This window comes from Ascaphus truei, chromosome 14, assembly GCF_040206685.1.
Source record: "Ascaphus truei isolate aAscTru1 chromosome 14, aAscTru1.hap1, whole genome shotgun sequence".
Classification (NCBI taxonomy): domain Eukaryota; kingdom Metazoa; phylum Chordata; class Amphibia; order Anura; family Ascaphidae; genus Ascaphus; species Ascaphus truei.
This window is the reverse complement of record NC_134496.1, coordinates 33,188,294-33,212,723: the sequence shown is the minus strand read 5'-3', so window position 1 is coordinate 33,212,723 and position 24,430 is coordinate 33,188,294. Positions and strand designations below refer to the sequence as shown.

General features: G+C 45.7%; 2 protein-coding genes across 5 annotated transcripts in view; both read left to right on the top strand.

Moving 5' to 3' along the window:
* OTOS (otospiralin) overlaps positions 1-17,825 on the top strand; it is a 43,945-nt gene extending 26,120 nt beyond the window's left edge. The window contains exons 3-7 of one of the 4 annotated variants that reach the window (XM_075570372.1): positions 2,621-2,824; positions 12,168-12,343; positions 13,098-13,174; positions 14,512-14,538; positions 17,254-17,825. In XM_075570372.1, the coding sequence (XP_075426487.1) occupies positions 13,120-13,174; positions 14,512-14,538; positions 17,254-17,438 (267 nt within the window). In that variant the 5' untranslated portion in view covers positions 2,621-2,824; positions 12,168-12,343; positions 13,098-13,119 and the 3' untranslated portion in view covers positions 17,439-17,825. Of the gene's footprint in view, positions 1-2,620; positions 2,825-12,167; positions 12,398-13,097; positions 13,175-14,511; positions 14,539-17,253 lie in introns of those variants that run through there. The other 3 variants (XM_075570370.1, XM_075570371.1, XM_075570373.1) reach the window with 3 other exon arrangements.
* Positions 17,826-22,554: 4,729 nt separating this feature from the next.
* Positions 22,555-23,778, top strand: COPS9 (COP9 signalosome subunit 9). Its single transcript, XM_075570369.1, has 3 exons — positions 22,555-22,714; positions 23,434-23,506; positions 23,616-23,778. Exons 1-3 carry the CDS (start codon positions 22,652-22,654, stop codon positions 23,651-23,653), a joined length of 174 nt encoding a protein of 57 aa, XP_075426484.1. The 5' UTR covers positions 22,555-22,651; the 3' UTR covers positions 23,654-23,778.
* The last annotated feature ends 652 nt before the right edge of the window (positions 23,779-24,430 follow it).

Here is a 24,430-nt window from a genome sequence, read left to right as displayed (position 1 = left end):
TCTTACATATATGAGTATCCCTATATGAGGAATAAGTGTCAATTGCGTGTTTCAATAACACAATGGTCCGGTACAGATGAGCAACTATGTTGTGAGTTGAGGTATGGTCATCACCCGACCAATGGCGGGAGCGCAGCAGCCCGATGTACCAGAGGCTACTAAGCTGTGGGGTTGACACACTATTACTTTAGGATCCTGAGCCAATATGGCTATCAGCATCTGGATCCAGTGTACACCTTCAGCTCGTCGTTTTGACACCCATTATTTTACTTGTGGTTGCATAATAAAGATTACGTTTTAACTACTATATTTATCACCAGAGGGTGAGCCTGAGTGCTACACTTGGGTTCCTTTTTGTAACGCCTGTATGCCCGCAGACCTGGCCAGTCCCCAGTACTGAGGTGGGTACGGGTATAACATGCACCCACAGCAGTGAGGGCGTGCCCGGAGTGTGGTAATTGCATTGCCGGGCCTGGTGAGTAAGGGTTAACGTTATACTTGCTGAATCCGGGGTGCCAGAGGTCGGAAGGTAATGTCCAAAAGCCAGAGTTCAGGGGTTGGAGAGAGCAGCGTAGTGATGTCCGAAAGCCAGGGTTCAAGAGCAGGAGAAGGCAGCGTAGTCAAGTCCAACGCAGAGTTCAAGTTCAAGCCAAAGGAATCCAAACAGGGGCAGGGACAGGAACCAGAGCTGAAACAGACAAGGGAGCAGGGCATAGACACTGCACACACAGGAGCTACAGGAAAGCTATGCAGAGCAAGGACTGAGAGGACGGAGTGAGGTTATATGGGAAGAAGGGCCAATAGGGGTGAAGGGAGGAGCAGAGGTTTGAGTGGGTAATTGCAGGGATAGGTCTGTGAGATCAGGGGAGGAGACAGGGAGGTAATCGAGGGTAATAGCCTGCAACCGACGGGAGGCAGAGCCAGTGCCTGGGGAGGGCTGGTAACTAGAGCGGGTGTGCGCGCCTTCTGTAACCTTGTTATGCGCGCGAACCGCGCGTTTACCAGAGCATGGGGGAAGCATCGCGGAGGAGGCGCTCGGCACGGCAGACAGAGGGGAAGGAGGAGCGGAGGAACCAGATAGTGAAAGGGCTGGGATGATGGAGGCACACCGAGGGGCGTGTGTACCATGATAGGAGACAAGAGATCGGGAGTGCGCGCACTCGGTGAGAGAACCGCGCGCGTGCACAGAACGTGTGCCTGGGTGGGCGGACCGTGCCGTGGGGGAACGGTGCAGGGAGGAGGATAGAGATTGGGGACGTAGGGGAGCGGGACAGCTAGCCTCCGTGGGGCCTGGGGTGACGGGGACACGGTGGGAAGCGCGAGTCCCCCAATCCGTTACACTTTTCTACCAGCCTCTTATATATAATATTGCCCAAGAGCACCGTTCACTATCACTACCATGGCAGCAGCAGGGGCTCCCCTATTTTTTCACATGTATTCAGTACAGTAATTTTCAGGCCCAGCGGTGTGTGCCTACCATTAATGCTAAAAGAATGGGTGGTTTATTTCAAATGTCACGTCATAGGGCGGTAATCTGATTGCTACATTACGCAAAGGTGTCAGGGCAGTGGGAATGCGACCTCCAGCTGTAGCACCCAGTTGTATATAGGTGCATTGCTTACGCTGGCTAACTAATAAAGAAATATTTTATTAAAGTGCATAGATCATAAACCGGTGCGTTAAGCACTGGTGTGGAGCAGGGTGACTAGGATCATGTTACCTGGGAAACGGCCCTGGGTTCCTCCCAGGCTCCAGAAAAGTCAGAAGGACAAAGGTTTCCAGGGGTACATTTACACAATGCAGTCCCTTAGTTGGGACGTTGCGTGAATACGGTTCTATCTGAATGCATTATATTAATCTAATGCTGTCTGAGGGGGTAGGTGTTTTTTCCTCCACAGTGAAGGTTTGGATTTGCAGATACAGAGATTGAACTGGGCAATAAAGGCCATGAGAGCAACCTTAACCAGTTGGTGGTTCCAGGTGCTGGTTCTGGGAGCCGCTTCGGGGAGTGGGATTGCCCACACTCGCTTTGGCAATTGGTTCTGGAGGGCTGATGGAGGTAGTAAAGGAGTCATTGATGTATATGACGAGGCAGGTAGTAATGAGGGCCTGGCTGGCAGGCAGGTGTCGCTTAAAGGGAAGGGAGCATGACCCTTGGCCTGGGGGCCCCGCAGTGATGCTCTGGGGGGGGGAAATACAATGAGAGACTGTTGCTCTGTGACCTACTTCTCATAGCCTCCAAAAAGCTCACACCCACCCCTTTTGAGGTTTCAGGTCTATGGGGTAATGTTATGTTTTATGCTTATTGTTATGATTTGTATTTTGACATTTTAATTTTATGTAGAAATAAGAAGATAAAGAGGGTATGGTAAAAGGTATGTGGCGTTATTACGTTTGCCAAAGCTGGAGGGGTGTGGACTGGTCAGTTTGGCCCAGGTGATTAATTTTGATAAATGGGAGGAGTCCAAAGGATGTGGTCCTGGGTCAGTGCCAGGTGCGGCGGGCGTAAGGGTTAACTCTAAGAGGCTCCGCAGGTGTTGCGAACCAGGAGTGCTCACTGGGTCATGTAATGGCAGTGAGCATAATCAGGTTCAGCTGGTTGGGGCTTCTCTCTTATCAGGTCGAAAAATGTTGCTGTTTGTGCCCAGCAAGCCCCAGGCAGAGGGGGCACCAACAGACTCCAGCTGGCTCCAGTGTGAGAGGAGTCTGGGTGGCTGGCCTGGAAGTCTGTTTGAAGTGACCCAACAATCGAAGTGGCCGAATAATCGATTGAGGCCAGTGGAACCAGCGGTGGCTGGGCTTGTGCCTGCTCTGCTAGGCTGAGGTAAGCGGAACAGATGGTGGGGGAGCAGGCAGTGTAGCATTGGGGGTGGGTGAGGGGGACGAATCGAATATCATGTGGTCACGTCGCCCCTACTATAAACTTGGCCTTAGGGATCCCAGCTGTTATGAACCAGGAGTACTGCCTGTGTCCAATGTAACGTATATATATATAAATATATATGTGTGTGTGTGTATCAAAAGGAGTGCTACTGAGCGTGGCCACAAGCATATACAACAAGACAAAAATACCCAATGCTACATCCAATGTGTAGAAGTCCTTATAAAGGAATTGGGCTCAAAAGGGTGCAAAAAAAACACACAACAAGCAACAATGTAGGTTTTTTTTTCTTCTTTCCTTTTTCCCCCTTCATTCCTTATGTTAATCTCTTATTATAAGGAGATGTACCCCTACAAAGTGTCCACAAACTACATGTACATTTTTGGGCTAGTTATTAAGTGAGGGTGACGCCTACTTTGCTCTCTCTATGAGAATATGCAGTAGCCGGGCACAAAAAATGAATGACGTTTAAGATTTACTCTATAACTCTAATGGTTTGCAAACTTAGCCCATTGTAATGAGTAAACACTCAAAAAAAGGAGACTCAGTGCTGCTGTACTGAGGATCCTATGAATAAGTGAGTACATATCTTCAGCCACTTGCAGGGTTCACCAGGTGTGCAAATCCGCATAATGCTGGAACATTGAGAAAAAGCAAAAGATGCTGCGATGCACCACCATGCCAATAACGGAGGCAAGGTGGAAGTGTTTTAGCAGGATTCAATAAATTGGAATTTTTTCATGCAAGTACCCCTCTCGCTTCATTACGCCTGGTGGTGTGTCGCAGCATCTTTTTCTACATCCAACGTGACAAAAGACATAGTTAAATACTTCAATGTTAGTATTCTCATGTGTAAAGGTCATTTAGTTAAACCCTCTGGCCAAAGCGTTATAAGCCTGCAGCCACGTCACGGCATGACCAGTATGCACTACCTGTGAAAATTCTCATTTACCTTTGTAGTGGAGGGAGAATGGTCTCAGTGGACCTGTCCTGCACAGGAACATGGAAAACCCTGCTACTTAAAAAGTGGGGAGGGGCGAGCTTCAACCCTGGGAGGAGGGGCTACCAACCTCCAAACAACTGATACCAGTTGAAAATTAAAATTAATGAACACACAATCCCAGCAATCTCTAAACCCTGAACCCACCACATAATATATATATATATATATATATATATATATATATATATATATATATATATATATATTGTGTCAAAAGCAGTGCTACTGAGCGTAGTGTTAGGACCTGCATACTGGTCATACCGTGGCATGGTTGCAGGCTTATAACACTTTGGCCAAAAGGTTTAACTAAATGACCCTTGCTCACGAGAATACTAACATTGAAGTATTTAACTATATATTTGGTATGTTTGTCTTTTGTTGTGTGCAATGTAACCATTTTATGTAAAGGCTTTATACAATCTTCCCACTCATTCAAGTTTTATTCCTGCGCAGAAACGGTGACCTACCATATAAAGTAGAACCCATCACAAGACACTGAGAACTAATTTTCACATAAATATTAGATGATTAGCCTTCGTATACCACACGCGTACACTAAGCAATGGGCAGTCTGATTAGCTTGGGGCTGGTCTGTATAATGTGAGACACATTAGGACCATAAAGGGGCTTAAAATTTTACATTTTATAGTGAATACACAAATAAGGGGAATTATAGAATCTCTGCCTAACTAATTGGAAAAGGGAATTGACATTAAATAAAAGTGTTACATAGACAGCTGAAACAGAGCAGAAATGAGATAGAGGGAAGTTAACTTTTTGGGTGATAAATACACAAGCTTCGGAGGCGCATGCGCGAGGCTGGAGCGGATGGCAGCATAGAATCAGAGCTCCATCCCCCACCTCCCATAACATTACAAAAAAGACAGTAATCGACAACAAAAATACCCACTAAAAGTAGTGACAGAGCGGTAGATACTCCCGTGATGGCCCCACTTACCGCAAAGAAAAAAAAAGAGGGAGATTTAAGGAGATTTCTGGGTCGCTCTACCCCACGAGGCGCTGCTACAGCGAGGGCGCCGGAATCAGCAGCGGGGTCTGAATCGGAGAGGGAAGAGGACCCCCCAAATGAGCCCACACAGATGCCTGTCCGAATCTGCGATTTTGATCGCCTATACCAGGACATGAAAAATATGATTGATGTCGGGCTCCAGGACTTAAAAAACGAGGTACAGGGTCTGGGGGAGAGGACAGGGGCCCTCGAGGAAAAGATGGCGACCGCATCTAAGCAGATAAAGAAAGCGGATAAAAGGACCTCGCACATGCAAACCCAGATAGCGGAGATACTGGACAGGCAGGAGGATGCCGAAAACCGTGACCGCCGCAACAATATTAGAGTGCGCGGGGTCCCGGAGGCAATCACAGATGTGGAGGAATTTATATCCAGGTGGCTAGAAACACTCCTGCCCGACATACCTGCAACAGAAAGAGCCATGGACCGCTGCCACAGAGCCCTTAGAAGCCGCCCTGCAGCAATGGAGCAACCGCGTGATATTATCGCTAGGCTACATTACTTTAAAACAAGGGACGCAATCTTTAAATGCACTAGAGCGGAGGGGGCCTGCCGGTTCGAGGGAGCCACGATGCAGTTGTTCCAAGATCTATCCCCGATCACACTAATGAGGAGAAGAGCACTGCAACCCGTCACTAAACTGCTGAGGGACCGGGCAGTTCGATATCGTTGGACCTTCCCGTTCGGCCTCTTGGTCATAAGGAACGGGAAGGCCATATCAATGAAGGACCCGGGAGAGAGTGAGGATTTCCTCAATAAACTGGGGCTGAAGGAGGGCCCGACAAAAAGCCCCAGGAGAGAGGCACGAGAGGAGACAGAGTGGAGCACCGTAGGTCCTTCCAAATCACCCCGAGACCCGGTGATCCCCGCAGTAATTTGAGGCGAATGCCTACATCCATTTGACTGTCTACACGGCCTAAAAGTTAGGGTAGAGGTTTACCCAACAGTTTGTTAAATAGAGAGCTTGCCACATTGCCTGACAGGGCCAATAACCTGCTGATGATGCCACTAAGAGTGCTGGACTGCTTTCCAAGAAACGCGCCCTGTCTCAAGAGTGCTCTGAGACACCAGTGACTGTACTGGAAACCTGTAATCCTCCTAAGAAAAAAAAAGGAAAAATAAGAAAAATACAAACCCCTACCTGTTGCTGCAAATGGCGGGTCGCAGTGGAACGTAAGGCATCCAACATGGCGCCACAGCAAGCGCCTCACCGCATGGCTTCGTTGCGGAAGTGGAGCGCTTCCAGACGTGGGAGCAGGTGAGGGGACGTCCTTCTTCGCGGGCTAGCTGAGGGAAAATGGCGGCCACCGGAAGAACGTCGCCGGAAATAGAGCGGGCGCCATCTTGGAGGAGGCAGACTGAAGGCGATACCGGAAGTCATCATCATCCAACGCCGGAAGAGGCCGCAACCCGCGAGTACCGGCGCACACTGTCGCGGCGACGCCAGAACACTCACCTACAACTCGGCGGCATGTAGCGGAAGGAGTGACGAGCCAAATGCGGCACAGAGTGCAGCGGAAGCGAGCGGAAATCAGAGGCAACGAGGGGGCGGAGGTTCACATGGCCAGATAACAGATAGAAGGGGATAATAGAGAGTGGGACATAGTAACGAGAGCACTACAGCAGTAATCATTAAACAGGGACGCACCACTCACAGCACACAGCTAGATCCAGGGGTCACAGCTAGAGAAACAAGGAGGCCCAGATAAGGAGCAGGAAACTAGCTGAACATACCTAATCCCAGGGCAGCAGCTTGTAGAGGCACATACCAAGACAGAGACAGGCAGGAATGTACACGAGCGGCTAGCGATCAGGGGCAAGAAGTTACACTCTGAACCTTACACTTTACTTTTAAAGTTAATAGTTGAATTTAAAATGAAGAGCCTAAATAACAAAAAGTTGTCGTTACACCATTACACTGCACAGGCAAGAGAGGGGGGGAGGGATGCTGTCCCTCACGAAGGCTTTGTGCATGAGTTTCCACATGGGCGTGGGAGAGATGACCCACGAGTGGCCCATGGAAGTCCCGTCTAGGCCAGCCGAGCAGGGCGGGAGAGGGGGATGGAGGGCCATCCCGAACTCCGTCCAGGCTGCACGCCTGGAGAGGGCAAAGAAGGAGATTGGGGGAGCTAGTTCCCGCCCAGTCCCCGGACAGTTATTAAATGTTGGAATGAATGCTGAATTGTGTATTTTTGTGTCTTCCCAGTGTGCCCCCCTCTGTATTCCCATGCCACGGCCCCAGCTCGCTGACAGGTGGAATCAATCCCAGAGGCACCAGCCATCCTCACCGCCGACATCATGGGCTCCGACGGTTGCTCACGCAAGAGAAAAGGTTTGGAATTGCAATCATGAGTAATGGGATTACTATTATATCACATAATGTGAAAGGCTTTAACAATCCAGGGAACCGCAGACTAGCTATGGCGGACTACAAAAAAACTGACCCTGACATCATCCTCTTACAGGAAACACATTTTTCTAAATCTAGTTCACCGAAATATATTGATTATAGGTTTAAGAACTGGTTCTCAGCTTCAGCCACCAAAAAAAAGAGAGGTGTGGCCATTCTAGTACATAACCGTTTGCCCTTTGCGATTAAGACCATTAAAAAAGGCTAAAACGGCCGATTCCTAATTATAAGCGGCGAAATAAGAGGTCAACCAATCACGCTGGCAAACGTTTATGCGCCAAGTGAAGGCACGGAAACTTTCCTAGAAAGATTCTTCTCTATCCTCCAGAGGATAGCGCAGGGCTGTGTAATACTCAGGGGCGACTTTAACCAGACGCTAGATCCAGTACTAGATAGATGCACCCCGAGCGGTAAAATTAACTCAAGGATAAGACAAACTTGGATTAGAGGGCTGAGAACCAATAACCTTTTAGATATTTGGCGAGAACAGCACCGACAGGATAAAGGTTTTACATTCTACTCCCACCCACATGACAGATATAGTAGGATAGACTACCTGTTTGTATCCAGTAGAATGGTTTCACAGATCTCGCACACGGGCATCCACGATATTTCGTGGTCAGATCATGCACCGATCGAGCTGCGGTGCTCTGATTTTATCCTAGACAGACCAGGGGCGAACTGGAAGCTCAATGAAGTCTTACTAAAAATCCCCGAAATTGCACAAAATGTAGGGGATAGAATCAGGGAATACTTTCAGGAGAATACGGGAAGTGTGACTTCGCAGGCTACCTTATGGGAAGCCCATAAGGCGACTCTGAGAGGAGAGCTCATAAGGATTGCAAGCAGACGAAAGAGAGAGAAGGACAAGAAAATCAATCAATTACAAGCAGAATTGGCAGTCCTCTCAACTCGACATAAAAATAACAAAGACGCAATGACCCTTAAGGAGTTGCTAGACACTAAAACCAAGCTTAATATCTTGCTAACTTCCCGCGCTGAAAAGGAGCTGACATGGTCTAAGCGGAAATTTTTTGAGAAAGCAAACAGGCCAGATACCCTACTTGCCAACAAACTTAGAGACAAAAACCAAGTCTCCCAAATTCAGGCAATTCGAACAGTGCAGGGGGATCTGACCTCTGACCCCAAACAAATAGTTACCGAATTTAAAATATATTACGAAACCCTCTACGATGGGGCGAAGGTGGCACACACACCAACCACAAAAGCACGATTAAAGACGTTCTTAACAGAGGCACAATTGCCTAAAGTGACCAGAGAGGAGAGGGACGCACTACAGGCAGACTTTACTATCGAGGAACTCCTAGAGGTAATGAAGTCATTAAAGGCAGCCAAGGCCCCAGGCCCAGATGGCTTCTCCAATCTCTATTATAAGAAATTTCGCAAAATATTAGCTCCTCATCTACTAAAATTATGTAATTCCTTCCTGGATGGTGCCCCCATCCCGAGCTCGATGCTCCAGGCGTCTATCTTAAGAATCCACAAACAAGGAAAAGACCCAGCGGACTGTAAAAGCTATAGACCCATCTCGTTAATAAACTCTGACACAAAAATATTTTCCAAACTTTTAGCTAACCGCCTTAACCAGGTGTTGTCCAAGTTGGTCCATCCAGATCAAGTAGGGTTCATATGCGGTCGACAAGCAGCGGATAACACCAGACGGATTATCGACTTGATTGATCGGGCGCAAAAAAAACATATCCCGTCTATGGTGCTTAGTTTAGATGCAGAAAAAGCGTTTGACAGAATTGATAGGCGCTACTTGAGAGAGACGCTGGGAGCGTTCGGATTGGGGGGGAGAATGATAGAGGCAATTCTCGCTCTGTATCGGGGACCGACGGCGAAGGTCAGATATCAGGGCTTCCCCTCGGGAGAATTTCAGATAAAGAGCGGCACCAGACAGGGATGTCCTCTGTCACCCCTTCTCTTTGCGCTATGTATTGAACCCCTAGCGGCGCACATCCGCCTTAGCCCGAATATAGCAGGAATCCAAATTAGTGACCAGCCACATAAGGTGGCCCTGTACGCTGATGACGTGATACTCACACTATCACAGCCCCTCACCTCTCTCCCGAACGTTTTCCAATTATTAGGGGAATTTAATGCGATATCGGGGTTTAAAATTAACCAGGCAAAAACAGAAGCCCTAAATATCAATTTACCTAAAGCTACCGAGAAACTGATCACGGTGAACTTCGAATTCAAATGGCAAACCTCCTCCATAAAATATCTAGGAATAAATATCACGAAACAATCAGGCACCCTTTATAAAGCTAATTATGCCAGACTAATTCGGACACTGAAGGAAGATCTCCGGAAATGGGCAGGGTACAACATATCCTGGATTGGCAGGATTCAATCTCTAAAAATGAATCTCCTTCCCAGAATTCTGTACCTATTTCAGACTCTTCCGGTCCCTATAATCAGGGAAGAGATCCTTCGGTTACCGTCCGCAATGGTGAAATTTATCTGGGGCAATAAAAACCCCCGCGTCAAAACTAGCACACTAATTCGGCCCACAACAAAAGGAGGATTAGTGGTACCTTGCCTGTTGTCGTACTATAGAGCGGCCCAATTAACCCAAATCATCCAGTGGCACACCCACCCTAGTCGGAGGCGTTGGGTGGAGCTGGAGGCGGCCTGCTGTGCCCCGGTGGCACTGCAGGACCTGATCTGGCTTCCAAATAAAGTCCGCAAGGACTTCAAATACCCGCTCCCCGCGATTGTCGTCTCTTTAGCAGTATGGGACAAAAGCAAATATAAACATGTCTTAATGAGACAACACTCCTTGATGACCCCAATTTTGGGAAACCCTGATTTTGCTCCGGGCCTGCAGAAGAAGGATTTCATTATATGGACACAGAAGGGCTACACTCGCCTTTTACACCTGGAGGGTAGAATTTCTATCAAACCATTTGAGCAAATTAAGTCTGAAAAATCAGTTCCAAATTCAGAATTCTTTAGATACCTCCAGTTAAGAGCTTTTTATGATAAATTTCCCATTCGAGCTCAACGCACTAATTTTGAACAGCTCTGTTCTACTGGAACAGGAACCGGGGGACTTATCTCTACGATGTACAAAGCGGTTGTCTGTCCGAATCCTGACGCCGACGTGACATTAAAATATAAGAATCGATGGGAAAGAGATCTAGGGGACACATTAGAGGACAAGGACTGGGACTATATCGTCTTGGCGGCAGCTAAGAGCTCAATTTGCACGACATTGAAGGAGAACGCGTATAAGGTCCTGATGAGGTGGTATCTGACCCCACTGCGATTATCAAAGTTTGTCAGGGGCTACCCCCCATTGTGTCCTAAACAATGTGAAGAGCAGGCAGACTTGCTACACATGCTGTGGGGTTGCACCAAGATACTCCCAATCTGGGAAGATATCAGAAATTGGCTCCAGAGAATTCTCGACTGCACGATCCCTTTAGACCCCTGGTTGTTTCTGCTGGCCAGACGCACCCCGGGGTTAAACAGGTCGGAGCACAAATTAATTGCACATTTTGCAACTGCCCTGAGGTGCAAAATCGCAGCATTGTGGAAGCAGCCGGAACTACCAAACATCCCAAAAATCAGGAATAGAATTTGGCACGTTTGCCGGATGGAACAGTTAACAAGTCTGGTTAACGACACCGGCACAAACTTTCTCAAAGTCTGGTCTCCATGGTTAGACCTGAACGACATCCCAGGTATTAATGCCTCCAACATACTGCTCTAATAGCTCTAGGCGCGTTCTCCTTGGATGAGTGTAGGGGACGGGGAGACATAGAATACTGTCAGCAAGAGGAGACAACTAAATTCGGAAGCGAAATGAGCGAGCAGGGGCTAGGATACATTCGAGAGATCAGACGCCAACACTACGATTGCAGTTAACCTGAGATCTGTCGGACCGGAAGTCTTCAAAGCCCAAGAGACCCAGAGCCTTGCTGGAACCGTAGTTTCTCAGATGAGCCCAGCGGAGCTGAAGTCTTTCTGTGGCAGCCTCACACCCCCCTCCCTTCCTCCCCCCTGGTGTAGTATGATTGTATGTCTTGTTGGTCTGTGCGTAACCCCGGTATGTCTTGCGTGAGTCTACTTATAAAATGAGTTGGTATGGGTACTGTTATATAAGATAATGGGTTGGTAGAAAATGTGATAATTGTACCATGCACTCAATAAAAACTTTTTTGGTTGAAAAAAAAAAATACACAAGCTTCTTAGGTCAGTTCATGCGATAGACACTCTGTGATCCCAGGCAAATCCTCTTTTGCCCTCAGATACCCCTGTAAGTGGGTGATAATCATCATTGGGCCTTCCTCCCCCTTTGTACGCTTTGCAGAACAGTTTTACCAGGATTCCACCCCAGCAGTGGCTGTATGAGTATTTCACTGCCTCATCCGATTTGCTGTGTAGGATTAAATGGATGACTGTCACTCAAATGGTGAGTGACAGTAAAGAGATTAGTGTACATCAGTGGTTTTGAGTTTACAAGTACACAAATTACAAGATTTGAAACCTCAAAGGTTTTTAATATATCCCAGAGGGGCTAAACCGTGTATACTGTAATCCATGTGTTGATCCAATAAAAAAGATACCATCTATAGATTTCATTTTATGATCCTTTTTTGGGGTTGTTTTGCATAAAATATGAGATCAATACAGTTAACATTTCTGGGGGGTGTTGACTGGAGGTTTGGCAATATTCCAATAAACCCACAGACTTGATCATGGTAATCCAACTTTCCCGCCGGACAGTGACTGCAGGAAAGTATGTTCATATTTCTGTGTATGAAATAAGTCTGACTGCGCTCCCTCCCCCCTCCTCACCCTCGCACAGAGCCCTGTTTATACTCCAGGAGGTTGGGAGAGGAGCTGGCAGAGAAATCTCACAACCTGTGAGAGGAGAGAGGATCCAGCCCTGCGAGCAGCAAAGGACAGCAGGTAACACTTCAGATAACACTGTATCTCTGCGGTACATGGGACAGCGCTGCGACCAGCACAGGAGATACTGTAGCAGGTAACACTCTGTATACCTGTGACGCACGGAGCAGCACAGGAGTATAGCAGGTAATACTCTGCATTTCCGTGATACACATCTCGGGGTAAAGAAATGCAAACATTTCAATACAGATGTTTGCAATTCTTTGTGTGTGTTACGGATACATAGTGCTCTGTGTGTTAGATACACATCGCTCCGTGTTTTTGCTATATGTTCAATTGTATAGATTACCAATTTACTATCTAGATGCTGTAGTATTAGGTAATAGTGACTGTTTTATATTTTATTTTATTGAATTCTTAATGCATTTTTTTATGTGTTTTGAAACATCCTTTAATTCCTATAGCAGGTTTAAGCTCCCATCCCCAGCAGTGCAAGATCTTTGCAACACTTTCCTGTTTGTGATAATTTGTTGCCAATGTTCCCAGCAGTTTGAGCTGTAAACTGTAACAATAGATAATGTTATTAAAGGATACCTTGTACCTCCCGAGTTACACTGACTGAAAGATTGATTGAAACTGAAAGGCGGCCATTACGTTAGGCACACAAGCAGGTTTTTGACAGATTTATAATAGGAGCATCAAACGATTGCCAGCTTAGGTAAGAATGTAGAATTATATATTGTCACCGGCTTTACAAATAATAATAAAAAATAGGAAGAAGGGGGGGGTGCAGCTTCAATCTTATTTTTGCATAGTTGTTTTGAATGTGTAATGTACATGGAGGTATTTCTTACATACTGTAATGCTGCTTCACACATTATTTTAGGCACAGAACTAAAGCAGGAATCATGAAGCTCCTTATCAGCTTATTTCTTTCCTGTGTTGTTCTTGGCACCTTTATTGGTAAGTCTGTGGCTTACACTTTTATTTTGCATGTAAAAAGTTTGTTTTGTTTGTGAGCGAATCTTGCTCTAAGAAAAGTCCACAAGCGTGGGAGAATCTGTAATGCTACCGATTACTGTGGTAATAGTATGCAGCAATCCAGGAGTACTTACAGTTTAACAGCAGGACACATCTCACACTGCTAAAAAAAAAAAAAATACATGTGCAATACAGTGAATGTCAGGTTTAACCATGTCAGGATATTGCTTGGAGTTTTAGGAGCAGGTTACCTGTTTACTTTTAGTTGCTGATGCCCAGTAATGGACGATCTTGTATAGTGGTTAGCTGTGATGACCCTAATTTCAATGCACAGTCTAAACTAAATCAGGAACGTATCAAACCTACATAAATATGTATATGCATTCATGTGTAAGACCACACGCCATATTCTGCTAAGAGGTGGCCACAATTGGCCCATAAGGAGGGCATGAGGTGGGCATGAGGTGCACAGAGAGAGTGTGCTGTTCAGCTGTATCAAGTACCACAACATTTGTATTTACCTATTTACCATCCCTAAACTCTCATTTCTTATTTGGATGAAACAATTAGTATTTATTTTACATACCGAGAATCATATATGCAGCACTTAACAGTGTGAGAATATGAATGATGTAATGTTACAGAGAATTACAGATACAATTAGGGATGAGCATTAAACATAGTACAAGGAAAAAGGAAATCCATCTCAAACATTTTACAATCTAATGAAAATCAGGTCCAAATGTAAAAGTAATCTTCACTAGTCTGGTAATCTCCAACAAAGACATTTTCCTGTCAGCAGAGTGTTGAAAACAGGAGGATCTGTCAGAGATACTTTCACGTTGGATCTCCCACCTCCGCTACATAAATTGGTTTATATTTTAATCTTCCAAAACTCACTGTTAGACAAATTTAAAAGAAAAACTGTTTTTGTTAAAGAAACACGTAGAACGACTAGCTGCAGCTCGCCCGCTAAAGATGGAGGTTTCTGATGCTGGTCTGTGAAGTAGAAACATTATTAACCTGTGCTCATATCTTGTGTATTCAGTACCCGTTCTGCAGTGTGACTCCTGTACTTTCACCAATAAGGTTGTGTGTGTGTGTGAGCTGCCTGGTGGAATGTTACATCTTCTCCTCTGAGCCAGGCTGTCAGTGGACACAGGACCCTTTATTTAGGACACAGGACCCTTTATATAGGACGCAGGTCCTGTCCTGCTAGAAATTCCTGTTGACATTAGGACTCTGCTGAATCTATGAACGTGTGCTTTGTCAGATTCAGGGTCCCATCTCTCATGCAAGGTTTCCTTGTTTATTTTCAGATGCCCGGCCAGTGCACGAAGAGGATGGTAAAGTCCATTCATTTTTATATGTATCTTGTGAAATGTTAACACTTCAGTGCCATCGGAGGCTTTAAGAAACGCTTCTGAAATACACCGCAGGCCTCTCTAGTGTCGAAGGTGTAAAAGGAGCCGGACCCTCTTTTTTCCTTTATTATATATAGGCCGGGAAGAGAGGGGGGTCCCCAGAGCTGGACCTTGTCAATTTCAGCTCCAGGGACCACCGGGTTCCCGAGAGACTTACCGTAGAGGTGCTGCCGGCTACGTCCTGGTTGTTTAAATGCCTGCGTAGCACGGGAGATTTAAACGTCATTTTAGTTTCCCGGAATGGGGATGCTACCGGTGGCACTTTCCCTGGTGAGTATCTCGGGAACCCATTAATATTATTATAATAATTATTATAATTAACCCAGGGGTTTCCCTGAGAGGAAAAAAAACCAGGAGGAGCTGCTCCTTTCAGTCATTAAGACAGGGGTGGCCAAACTCCACTGCTCAAGTGCCACCAACAGGTCAGGTTTTAAGGATATCCCTGCTTCAGCACAGGTGGCTTAACCTGTAGCTCAGACATTGACTGAGCCACTGATTGAGCTACCTGGGCTTAAATAGGGATATCCTTAAAACCTGACCTGTTGGTGGCCCTTGAGGGATGGAGTTGGCCACTCCTGCATTAAGTCATATTTGCTAGAAATCAATGCTCACAACAGCAGAGTGAACAGGACACACTCTACTTACTACCATCTGTACGGGGCCCCAGTAATGCTGATTAAAGTAACTGTAGGAGACAAGTGCAGAGGTACATCCCGGGAGACATGCTTGGGAAAAATAAACCATGGCTTTTATTCCGCCCGTAGCTTCAAACAATACATCTTTAAGGAAGCACACAAATAAACAAATAGCCTATGCCTGTGTACGTTCTAATTCCCTTCCCAGTCTCTATCTGCAGGGTCGGGAGGATAAGCCTCTTGCCAACCTCTGACCCCAAAGTCAAAAGAGGTACATGTATGCAGGGGGCTCTATATGGCAGTCTCTGGGTCTGGGTTGGTGTGCGTTGGGGGGTCACCCTCTGTTGGGTTCCACCCTCTTTTGCACCCTGGAATAGTGGGTCTGGTTCCTTGGGAATCTCTTCTGGCAACACAGTCCCTCTGTGCTCAAGAGCCCCATGCAGTTTGTGGAGCACACATTTAAAGCCGCCTGAAGAGCCAGGTGGAGACTGGCTAATTGACTCTAGCTACAAGTAACCAGCTCCCTGTTTTAGGCCTTGCCCCCGCTGCCTACTACAGCTTCCGCTGTGGCGGACGCTGCGCGCACGAGAGCCCTCCCCGCAATGGCGCCGGGCCCGCTGCGAGGGGGGGCCGCAGCGCTCGCGCGAGAGCTACTCCTGCTCTCAATAGAATTGAGAGCAGGACTCGCGTCGAGCGATTAGGCACGCCCCCCGGCGGTTCAGCCAATGAGGGCGAACCTGCCGGGTGACGTCATGGCCGCGCCCCCGTCACTCCTCCGCCACGCCCCCCCCCCCGGTCTCTCCTCCTGCAGTGAGCCGCAGACCGGGGAATCGGCTGAACGCGCCGCCAAAAGCGCGGGCGCGCGTTACAGCGGAGAGACCGGGGCCTCAGCCTTACTCATCAGCTACATTGCAAACAAGAGCCGGGCGCTTACCTTAAGTGTTGTGTCAGGGTGGGGGGTGCAGTACGATGCTTAAATACAAACCAATGGAGGTGGTCTCTCACAATGGAGTCTGTTAGGGATCCCTGTGCTCAACCCCAGAAAGGGGTTTCCAAAACCCTTGTTGGATATAAAGAGAGAGAGAATAGGGGGAGCAAAAGGGTTAGAGCATAATAACCAGCAATAACAATCTTATGATAATACTCATCAGCTACAGACAGACTCTATGTGTGCTGCCTTTTTAAACCGGGGAAAGGCCCTGTCACAGTCACCAAGTTCTCACTTTCCTGAGGGGATATATTATGTTCCGTGTCTCTGAGTCCCCACACTCTGCCGGCCTGAGCTGCAGTAATCCTGTCTGTTTCATACATTCATTTATGGTAAATAGAAGAAACTTATCTAAAGTTTTAAATTCAATGGAGGCGGAGGGGGCCAGAAATATAGATTTTAGGACAGTCTGAACTGTCCCTGATAATAAGGAGATAGGTCACGCTACCTGAGATATAAAACCAGGACTGTCTGATCCTGACCCTGTTACTCTGTAGTCAGGAGGTCATCCTACATTAGATATAAACCCAGGACTGTCTGATCCTGTCCTTGATTATTTTTGCAGATTTTAAGTGCAGTAATATATTATCTGTTTTTATGTGTATGAAATAAAGCTTTTGCAAGATAGGAGACGAAACAGGAGAATGTGCATGTAAATATTATACTATTTGATAAAACTGATGCAGACATACATTCAATAATCACAATGTTTCATGTGCACATTCATACACTCGACACTGTCTCACATGTACACTCATAAATGTGTTACAGTTCCACACGTACACTCATAATGCAGTCATATTATTACACACGTGTATTCATGGAACGCTGTCCCATTGTTTCACATGCATATCTATACAACGGTGTTACACTGTTTCACGAGTACCTGCACGAGTACATTTACATAAACACATACATTGTTGCACACGTACATAACACAGTCACATTGTTTAATGTGTACAATCAGACTCCGCTTCCGTCTTCTGATAACGTTACCTGGTTGGTTATTTTCAGACCCGTATGCTGAGGCCATAGCCCGCCCGTACTGGCCCTTTTCCGCCACTGATTTCTGGCAGTACGTGGCGCATTTCCGCAGCATGGGCGCATACGACAGAATCAATGACCTGGCTCACACCTTCTTCGCTCACTACCCCCTGGGAGACACTCTGGGATACGACAGCCCTAACCACGAGCATTAGACCCGTGGTGTTATTTCCATCTGCCTCGTACAGAGCTGCCTAAACAAAGTGTATACAGGCTCTCTAACCAACAGGAAGAATCAGGAAACTGTATACAGCCTTATGAATGGGCGAGCTACAGGGAATCACCCACACCACGAAATCCACCGGTTCACTCGGTCCGTGTGCTCCGGACGACCTCGACGACCTCACGATTACTGTGCAGGCAGCTTTATGCTTTACATGTTGGTGTATATCTCTGCATCTGCTTCTACACCTCACAAAAACTATTTCTTGTACAGACATGTATATTTTGAAATATACAGAACACCTAGTGTGCTGTAAAGAATCCCCCTTCCTTCTTATTGTATCATATTTTTATAGCAATAAAAGATACTGGCTTTGAAATGAGAATTCCTCTTTTTCCTCCTGTGTTGCTGTCAGCTTTAAAAGGAGCAATCCAAGCAATATCCTACGTGTGTTTTAAAATAAATTGGTTCTGTAGCATTAGATAATACTACTCTTTTCATTTTAAAATTCAACTCTCAACGCCATTTTTAATTAGTTTAAATATACTGAGCATTTTTTTAATTTCTATTGCAGGTTTTAGCACACCTCCCCAGCAGTGCAAGATCTTTGTAACACTTTCCTGCTTGTCATCAGTTGTTGCCAATATTCCGAGTAGTTTAAGCTGTAACAATAGATAATGTTACCTTAGTGCTCATTTGCATGTCATTTCCCAGAATCCCTTGCTGCAGTGGAAGTGCTGTGTGCTGGGCGATAATGGTGAAAGACAGGGTTGCAGACCTGTCTAAGACATGCAAATGAACATACAGTAATATTTCCATTTGCTATTAGTAATATAAGAATACATTGTAGCTGCTGAGTTACACTGAATGAAGGATTTTAAACTAAAAGGCAGCCATTTAGTGAACCCTGGGAAACTGTATTTTGCTGACCGGAAGAACCAAATCGATCGGCAGCTTAGGTAATTCGTTTTCAATAAAGGTAATCAAATGCTGCATACATTAAAACAAAAAAAATATGTATTTTTAAAACTATTTAAGCTGCTTGGACTGCCTCTATGCTCCGTATCCAAGCATCCATCACCACTGCTTATCGATGGGGAAAATAGGTTTTAGACAGAAAAAAGACCTTTGCTACTGCTTCTAAAAAAAAAAGTTGAAACATTGTGTGGGGTTACGGTTACCACTCAACAATTATATTTGTTTATTTATATCTCAAGAAACTTGGGGGTGCTCAAAAACTCCTAGAATATCAATATACCAAAAATAAAAAAGGGAAAAAGAAAAACTGAAAGGGGCATACTTTGACACTCTTAATACCGCCAACAAATAATTCAAAACAAAATTCACACATTTGTACATTGAAACATTAATTAGCAGTCCTTTATTTCATACATCAATAACACCATTTATTAAAAAGCACCTGAAAACCAGTACCAGTTACCTATAACCTATCCCAACACTATATTACAAAACAATACACCCAGATATACCACCTAATAAACCATACAATACAAATATGAAGGGATATCAACATGCATAAATTGCATCTGTTAATATATGGAGTCCCACTAAAGGAACATACAATCATTTCAATATCACAGTCATAAAAAGTTCAGCAAAAATTGACTTGGTGGAAGCCAGATCTTAAGTGTGGTTTTCTTATATCGCTTCAAATTGAGAGGTACCTTAGGTGTGATGTAACAAGGTAATGAAACATGGCCCGTAGATTCCGAATAAAAGAGCACAAGATCCCAAACCCTAAATCATTACGTAGGATTAGGATTTCACATCCACTTTCATTCCTGTTCACTTCTAAATAATGATTAATCAATATGATGCTGAGTGAGTTACAGTGTGTCCGATCTCTGAAAATAGCATTATACTCACCAGACTTGTCATCTCACGTGACCGCTCTGTGAAGACAAGTTCATCCCCTACATTGCTCCATATAACTTTACTTCCAAAATTAAGGGTGAAATTCTCATCCTCACTCCTCTGCTTTGGGTCTTTATCACTTCTGAATCATATTGCTGAAGAAGGCGAAAAGCGTGTTGGTAAACCAAGATGGCGCCATAGTGGCGGGGCAGCAAAATAACGCAGTGTATCTCCCAGAGGAGGCAGTGAGTTCTGGTTCCTGATCAGCAATACGGTTCAGAAGTGATACAGACCCCAAATGGATTAGTGATGATGAGGATGCCCCCCTGAATTTGGGAAGTAAAGTTATGTGGAGAAATATAGTGGATGTACTTGCCGTCCCAGTGGTCATGTGAAATGAGAAGTCTGACGAGAATAAAGCTATTTTCAGAGATGGGACACTCTCTAACTCCGTTTAATATTGATGAATCATTGTTTATAAGAGAACAGGAATGACAATGTACGTGTTGAATTTTAATTCTGCATAATTTTACATTTTTTGGGACCTCTGCTCTTTTATTTGGAACATGAGACATGTTTCATTACCAGTGCTAGTTACAGCACACCGAAGGTACCGCTCAATTTGAAGATATAAGATAACCACCCTTAAGATCTGACTTTCACCAAGTCAATTTTGTTTAAAAAAATAATATGTATATATATATATACACACTCCGTTTTATTTTACGTTTGTAACCCCTCTACTTTTAGCGCTCAGACTTATAAATCTAGCTGAGGCTGGGGCCCGAGTCCCTTGTTAGTTACTGGGCAACATGTGGCCTATGGTCAGAGAGCAGGGATAATACAAACACAGTGTGGGTAATTCCCTTAATTTACTATACACTTATTAAACTCAGGCACCTTGTGATCCTCAGCAGAGGTTCACTATGCACTGTACACATATACCACACAATCCCCAAATAGTGCTGCGTAGGTGTCTCAGTGTCAGGGGTGTAGTAGCCGCCCAATCCCGGGCATGTTGGCTTGTGATGGTGCCGGCACACAGTGGGCGCTCATTGAATACTGAACCAGTTGCAGGCCTGTGCTTCGGTACCACTGTGTCTTTATGGCCGGTGAGGATCACCTCCAGCGGCCAGCGGCGTGTGATCTCTTCTCCACTCTGGAACAGTAGCTCTGAGTTTCTGTCACCATGTGCACTCTCTCTCTGCAGACCTTGCATGAACCTGCTGTGCTCAGGTCCAAGCATATCTGATCTAATATGGCTGCCTTTTCTTTTCCTAAAGGTTTCTCTTTCATATAGTCCCTCCTCTTCCACAGCCGTTTTTATTGGCTGCTCTCATGTCCATCAGAGTCATATTGAAGAGGAACCTGCCAAGGGGCAGTGTGACAGTGTGTGAGCTCACACACACACACACACACACACACACACACACACACACACACACACACACACGGGTAACAAGTTTATGGCTACAGAAGATAAGAAGGGAGGGAGGTTGCACAAAGGTTAACAATGAGAATATTGTTACATTTAAATAGTAATTTTTTCCATATGCCTCACTTTGCACAATGACTGCCCCACCATTGCTATTATTAGTGGATGCTGGCTCCTTCCAGGCATCTGCTGTGCAGCATCTGGCTGTTGTGAAGAAATGGCTAATCCACTTGCTCAGGTATGGGTCTATTTAGCAATGCTGCCCGTGGGTCAAGATTCAACGAGGGCCCAAGTACATTGTTGATGAGAGAATATACTTCTCTCCAGACTAAGTCAATTTTTGATGAACTTTTTATGTCTGTGATATCAAACTGATTGTATGCTCCTTTGGTGGGAGTTCATATACTATTTATGTATGTATAAACATTAGTCCGGTGCTCAGACAGCCACTGCGTCCATATAAACCATAAAATGATTGATAGAGTTGAGGACCTCTTTCCCAAGATTGAGGAACACGACGAAGGAGTGTGAGGTCAACAGATCAGTAACGCGTGATGTCATGCTCGCGCCAATATTTAAAATGCCGGATTTTACCATTTTTTCCCACACATTGATAAAGGGCATTATGCCCGAAATGCGTGGGTGCGGCATTTACCTCGGTGGAGGTTGTGTATGATCCAATAAAGCCTTAATTTTTTGCTACATGTGAGCCCGCTCTGGGTCCCTTATTTACCATATGGTAGAGCTCCGCCTGTCTCCACTTGCTGCATATGTATGTATTTATGTATATATGTATGTATATCTTTCTTTATCTAGCGCCATCCGGTACATTGTGCTTTACCTTTATTTATATAGCGCCAGCCCTGTACATTGCGCTTCACAGCAGTAATACACCTGACAAAATACATTACTCTACTAATTATAACATATTAACATATACACAGAGGCAAATTTCCCATTAAGCCCGGGCCTAGGGCGGCAAAATTTTGGGGTGGCAAAAATGTCTGCCCCCATATACATTTGCCGTGCCCTCGGGCCTAATGGAAAGTCACTTACATATGCCGGGCGCCTCCTTGCTGTCTCCTTTATGCTGCCCTCCTGCTCCTTCCGATCTGCGGCGCCATTTGACATCACCAACGTGGCGTCACATGGCGTCTCGTTGCCATGGCAAACGCCGTTGCGTTGCCATGGCAACGAGAGGCCGCGCAACGGCAATTTGGTGACATCCGCGGCGTCTTTCGACGCTGCGAATCGGAAGCAGGAGGGGCGGCAGAAAGGAGGAGGCCGGCATATGTAAGTGCCTAGGGGCATCGGAAATCCACCGCTGCATATACAACTGATGCATGTGGATATCTCTCCCCAGTTATATTTAATGTGGGTGTATCCTTTTGTAATACAGTGTTGGGATAGGTTATGAGTAACTGGTGTTTTTTTAATGGGTTATTGATGTATGAAATAAAGGGGCACTAATTAATTTTTCAAGTGACAAATTTATGCATTTTGGTTTGAATCATCTGTGGGAGGTATTAACAGTGCCAACGTGCACTCCTTTCAGGGATTCTTTTATATCCCTTTGTATTTTAGAAAAACAGACTCTAAATAGATATCTACTTTATATCCACCACATACCATGTTTTTAATGTACAGAGTTCCCACAGAAACAAAGACTGGGCTGTGACATGGGAAGGTTAGGTGTGCCCCCCACGTCCCGCGCCCCCTTATATATAGTGAGAGTTGGTAACTCCTTCCCATCCTCCTGCGGGCGGGTTATCCCCAGGGAATGGTCACACTGGGAGCATTCGAGCCACTCCTCCCGCGGGTAGAGCGCCTGCACCGAGTGTTGCTCTCTCTCTCATACTTCCCCCGGAAGTGAGGGCCAGCTCAATGTTGTTGAAATGAAGCCAGCGGTGGATGAGATGTTCCCGGAGGGCGCCGGTCCCTATGTGGATCTGGACGAGGTGAGAGTGAAAGGGTCAGGGGGAGAGCAGTGGGAGGTGCGCGTGGGGCAGCCAGTGTGTGTACATATCAGTGTATTGGTGCACGGGGGAGGGGGTATGATTGTGTATGTACATGTGTATTGGTGCACGGGGGAGGGGGTATGATTGTGTATGTACATGTGTATTGGTGCACGGGGGAGGGGGTATGATTGTGTATGTACATGTGTATTGGTGCACGGGGGAGGGGGTATGATTGTGTATGTACATGTGTATTGGTGCACGGGGGAGGGGGTATGATTGTGTATGTACATGTGTATTGGTGCACGGGGCTGGGGGTATGATTGTGTATGTACATGTGTATTGGTGCACGGGGGAGGGGGTATGATTGTGTATGTACATGTGTATTGGTGCACGGGGGAGGGGGTATGATTGTGTATGTACATGTGTATTGGTGCACGGGGGAGGGGGTATGATTGTGTATATACATATCAGTGTATTGGTGCAGGGGGTGTATGTGTGTATACAGGGTGTGACTGACAACAAACCATGCAGAGAAGCAAATATGTATATATTTATATAGCTCCTTCAGGGAGACGCACAATCCAGACACGGACATGATCACACAGCGAGAGGAGCGTCCCCATGAATGAGAGTCTGATTATACATATTAATGTAGTGAGTGCGCTGTGTGTTTAGTGCCTGGTAGTATTGTGTGGTCACTCACTTGTAGTGTCCTGCAGGCTGGAGGAAGCTCAGGACTTCTCATGGATTTGGCAGCGAATGAAAAGGCCGTGCATGCCGACTTCTTTAATGGTGAGAATCTTACACACCCGAGTGTGTATGTAATATTGTGCTGTGTGGACGTAGATAACAGTGAAAGTCCATTTATTCTCTCCTGTGCATTCACTCTATTCTGTGGCAGATTTTGAAGACCTGTTTGATGATGATGACATCCAGTGATATCCAGCTGCTGACACTTCTTCTCAATACTTGGTGTCCCTGTGAATCCTACGTGGAGAGAGGGGAAGCCATTTGATAGAGATGTTGCTGTATTTATCTGTAATGTAATTAAACACCTGAGTGAAGAGATGTGTGGTCATTGCCATGTGAGCAGGTGCTTGAAGTGTGCTGTTACATTTACTATCTCTTCAGATTGTAGGTGTGGAAGGTTTAAAGTATACATAGAGGTTTTTATAGTATTTACATCGGCCTGTCCTGAGGGACAAAGCTTCTATCTTCTTGAGCAGCTGTCTGGACTCATCTATAAGTGACATCTGAAATATGGCTCTGTCTTCACATAAAAACAAACAAAATGAGGGCTGAAAAGCACCACACGGTCCAGTCTGCTGTAAAGCCCCAGAACCCATTTGATTCTTGACTTTCTTTCCCATGTAAGATAGCTTAATAGTTTTGTTTAGCCCAGACCTGATTGAATTCCATTGCTGTATTAGCCCCTACCACCTCTGTTGGCATTTGTCATCTTCAAAATACTGTTGATTTAAAAAAAACAAAAAAAAAACATTTGTAACGATCATTACCTGTTGCCTCATTACCTGTTGCCTCGTGTGAGTGCAGATGAAGTGGGCCTCTTGTTTCAGACTAGCTGTGTGAGTGCATAGGAACTGACCCTCCTGTGCCAGGCAAGCTGTGGGTGCAGATGTAGTGAGCCTCTTGTACCAAATGAGCTGTGTGAGTGCAGATGAAGTGAGTCACCTGTGTCAGACTAGCTGTGTGAGT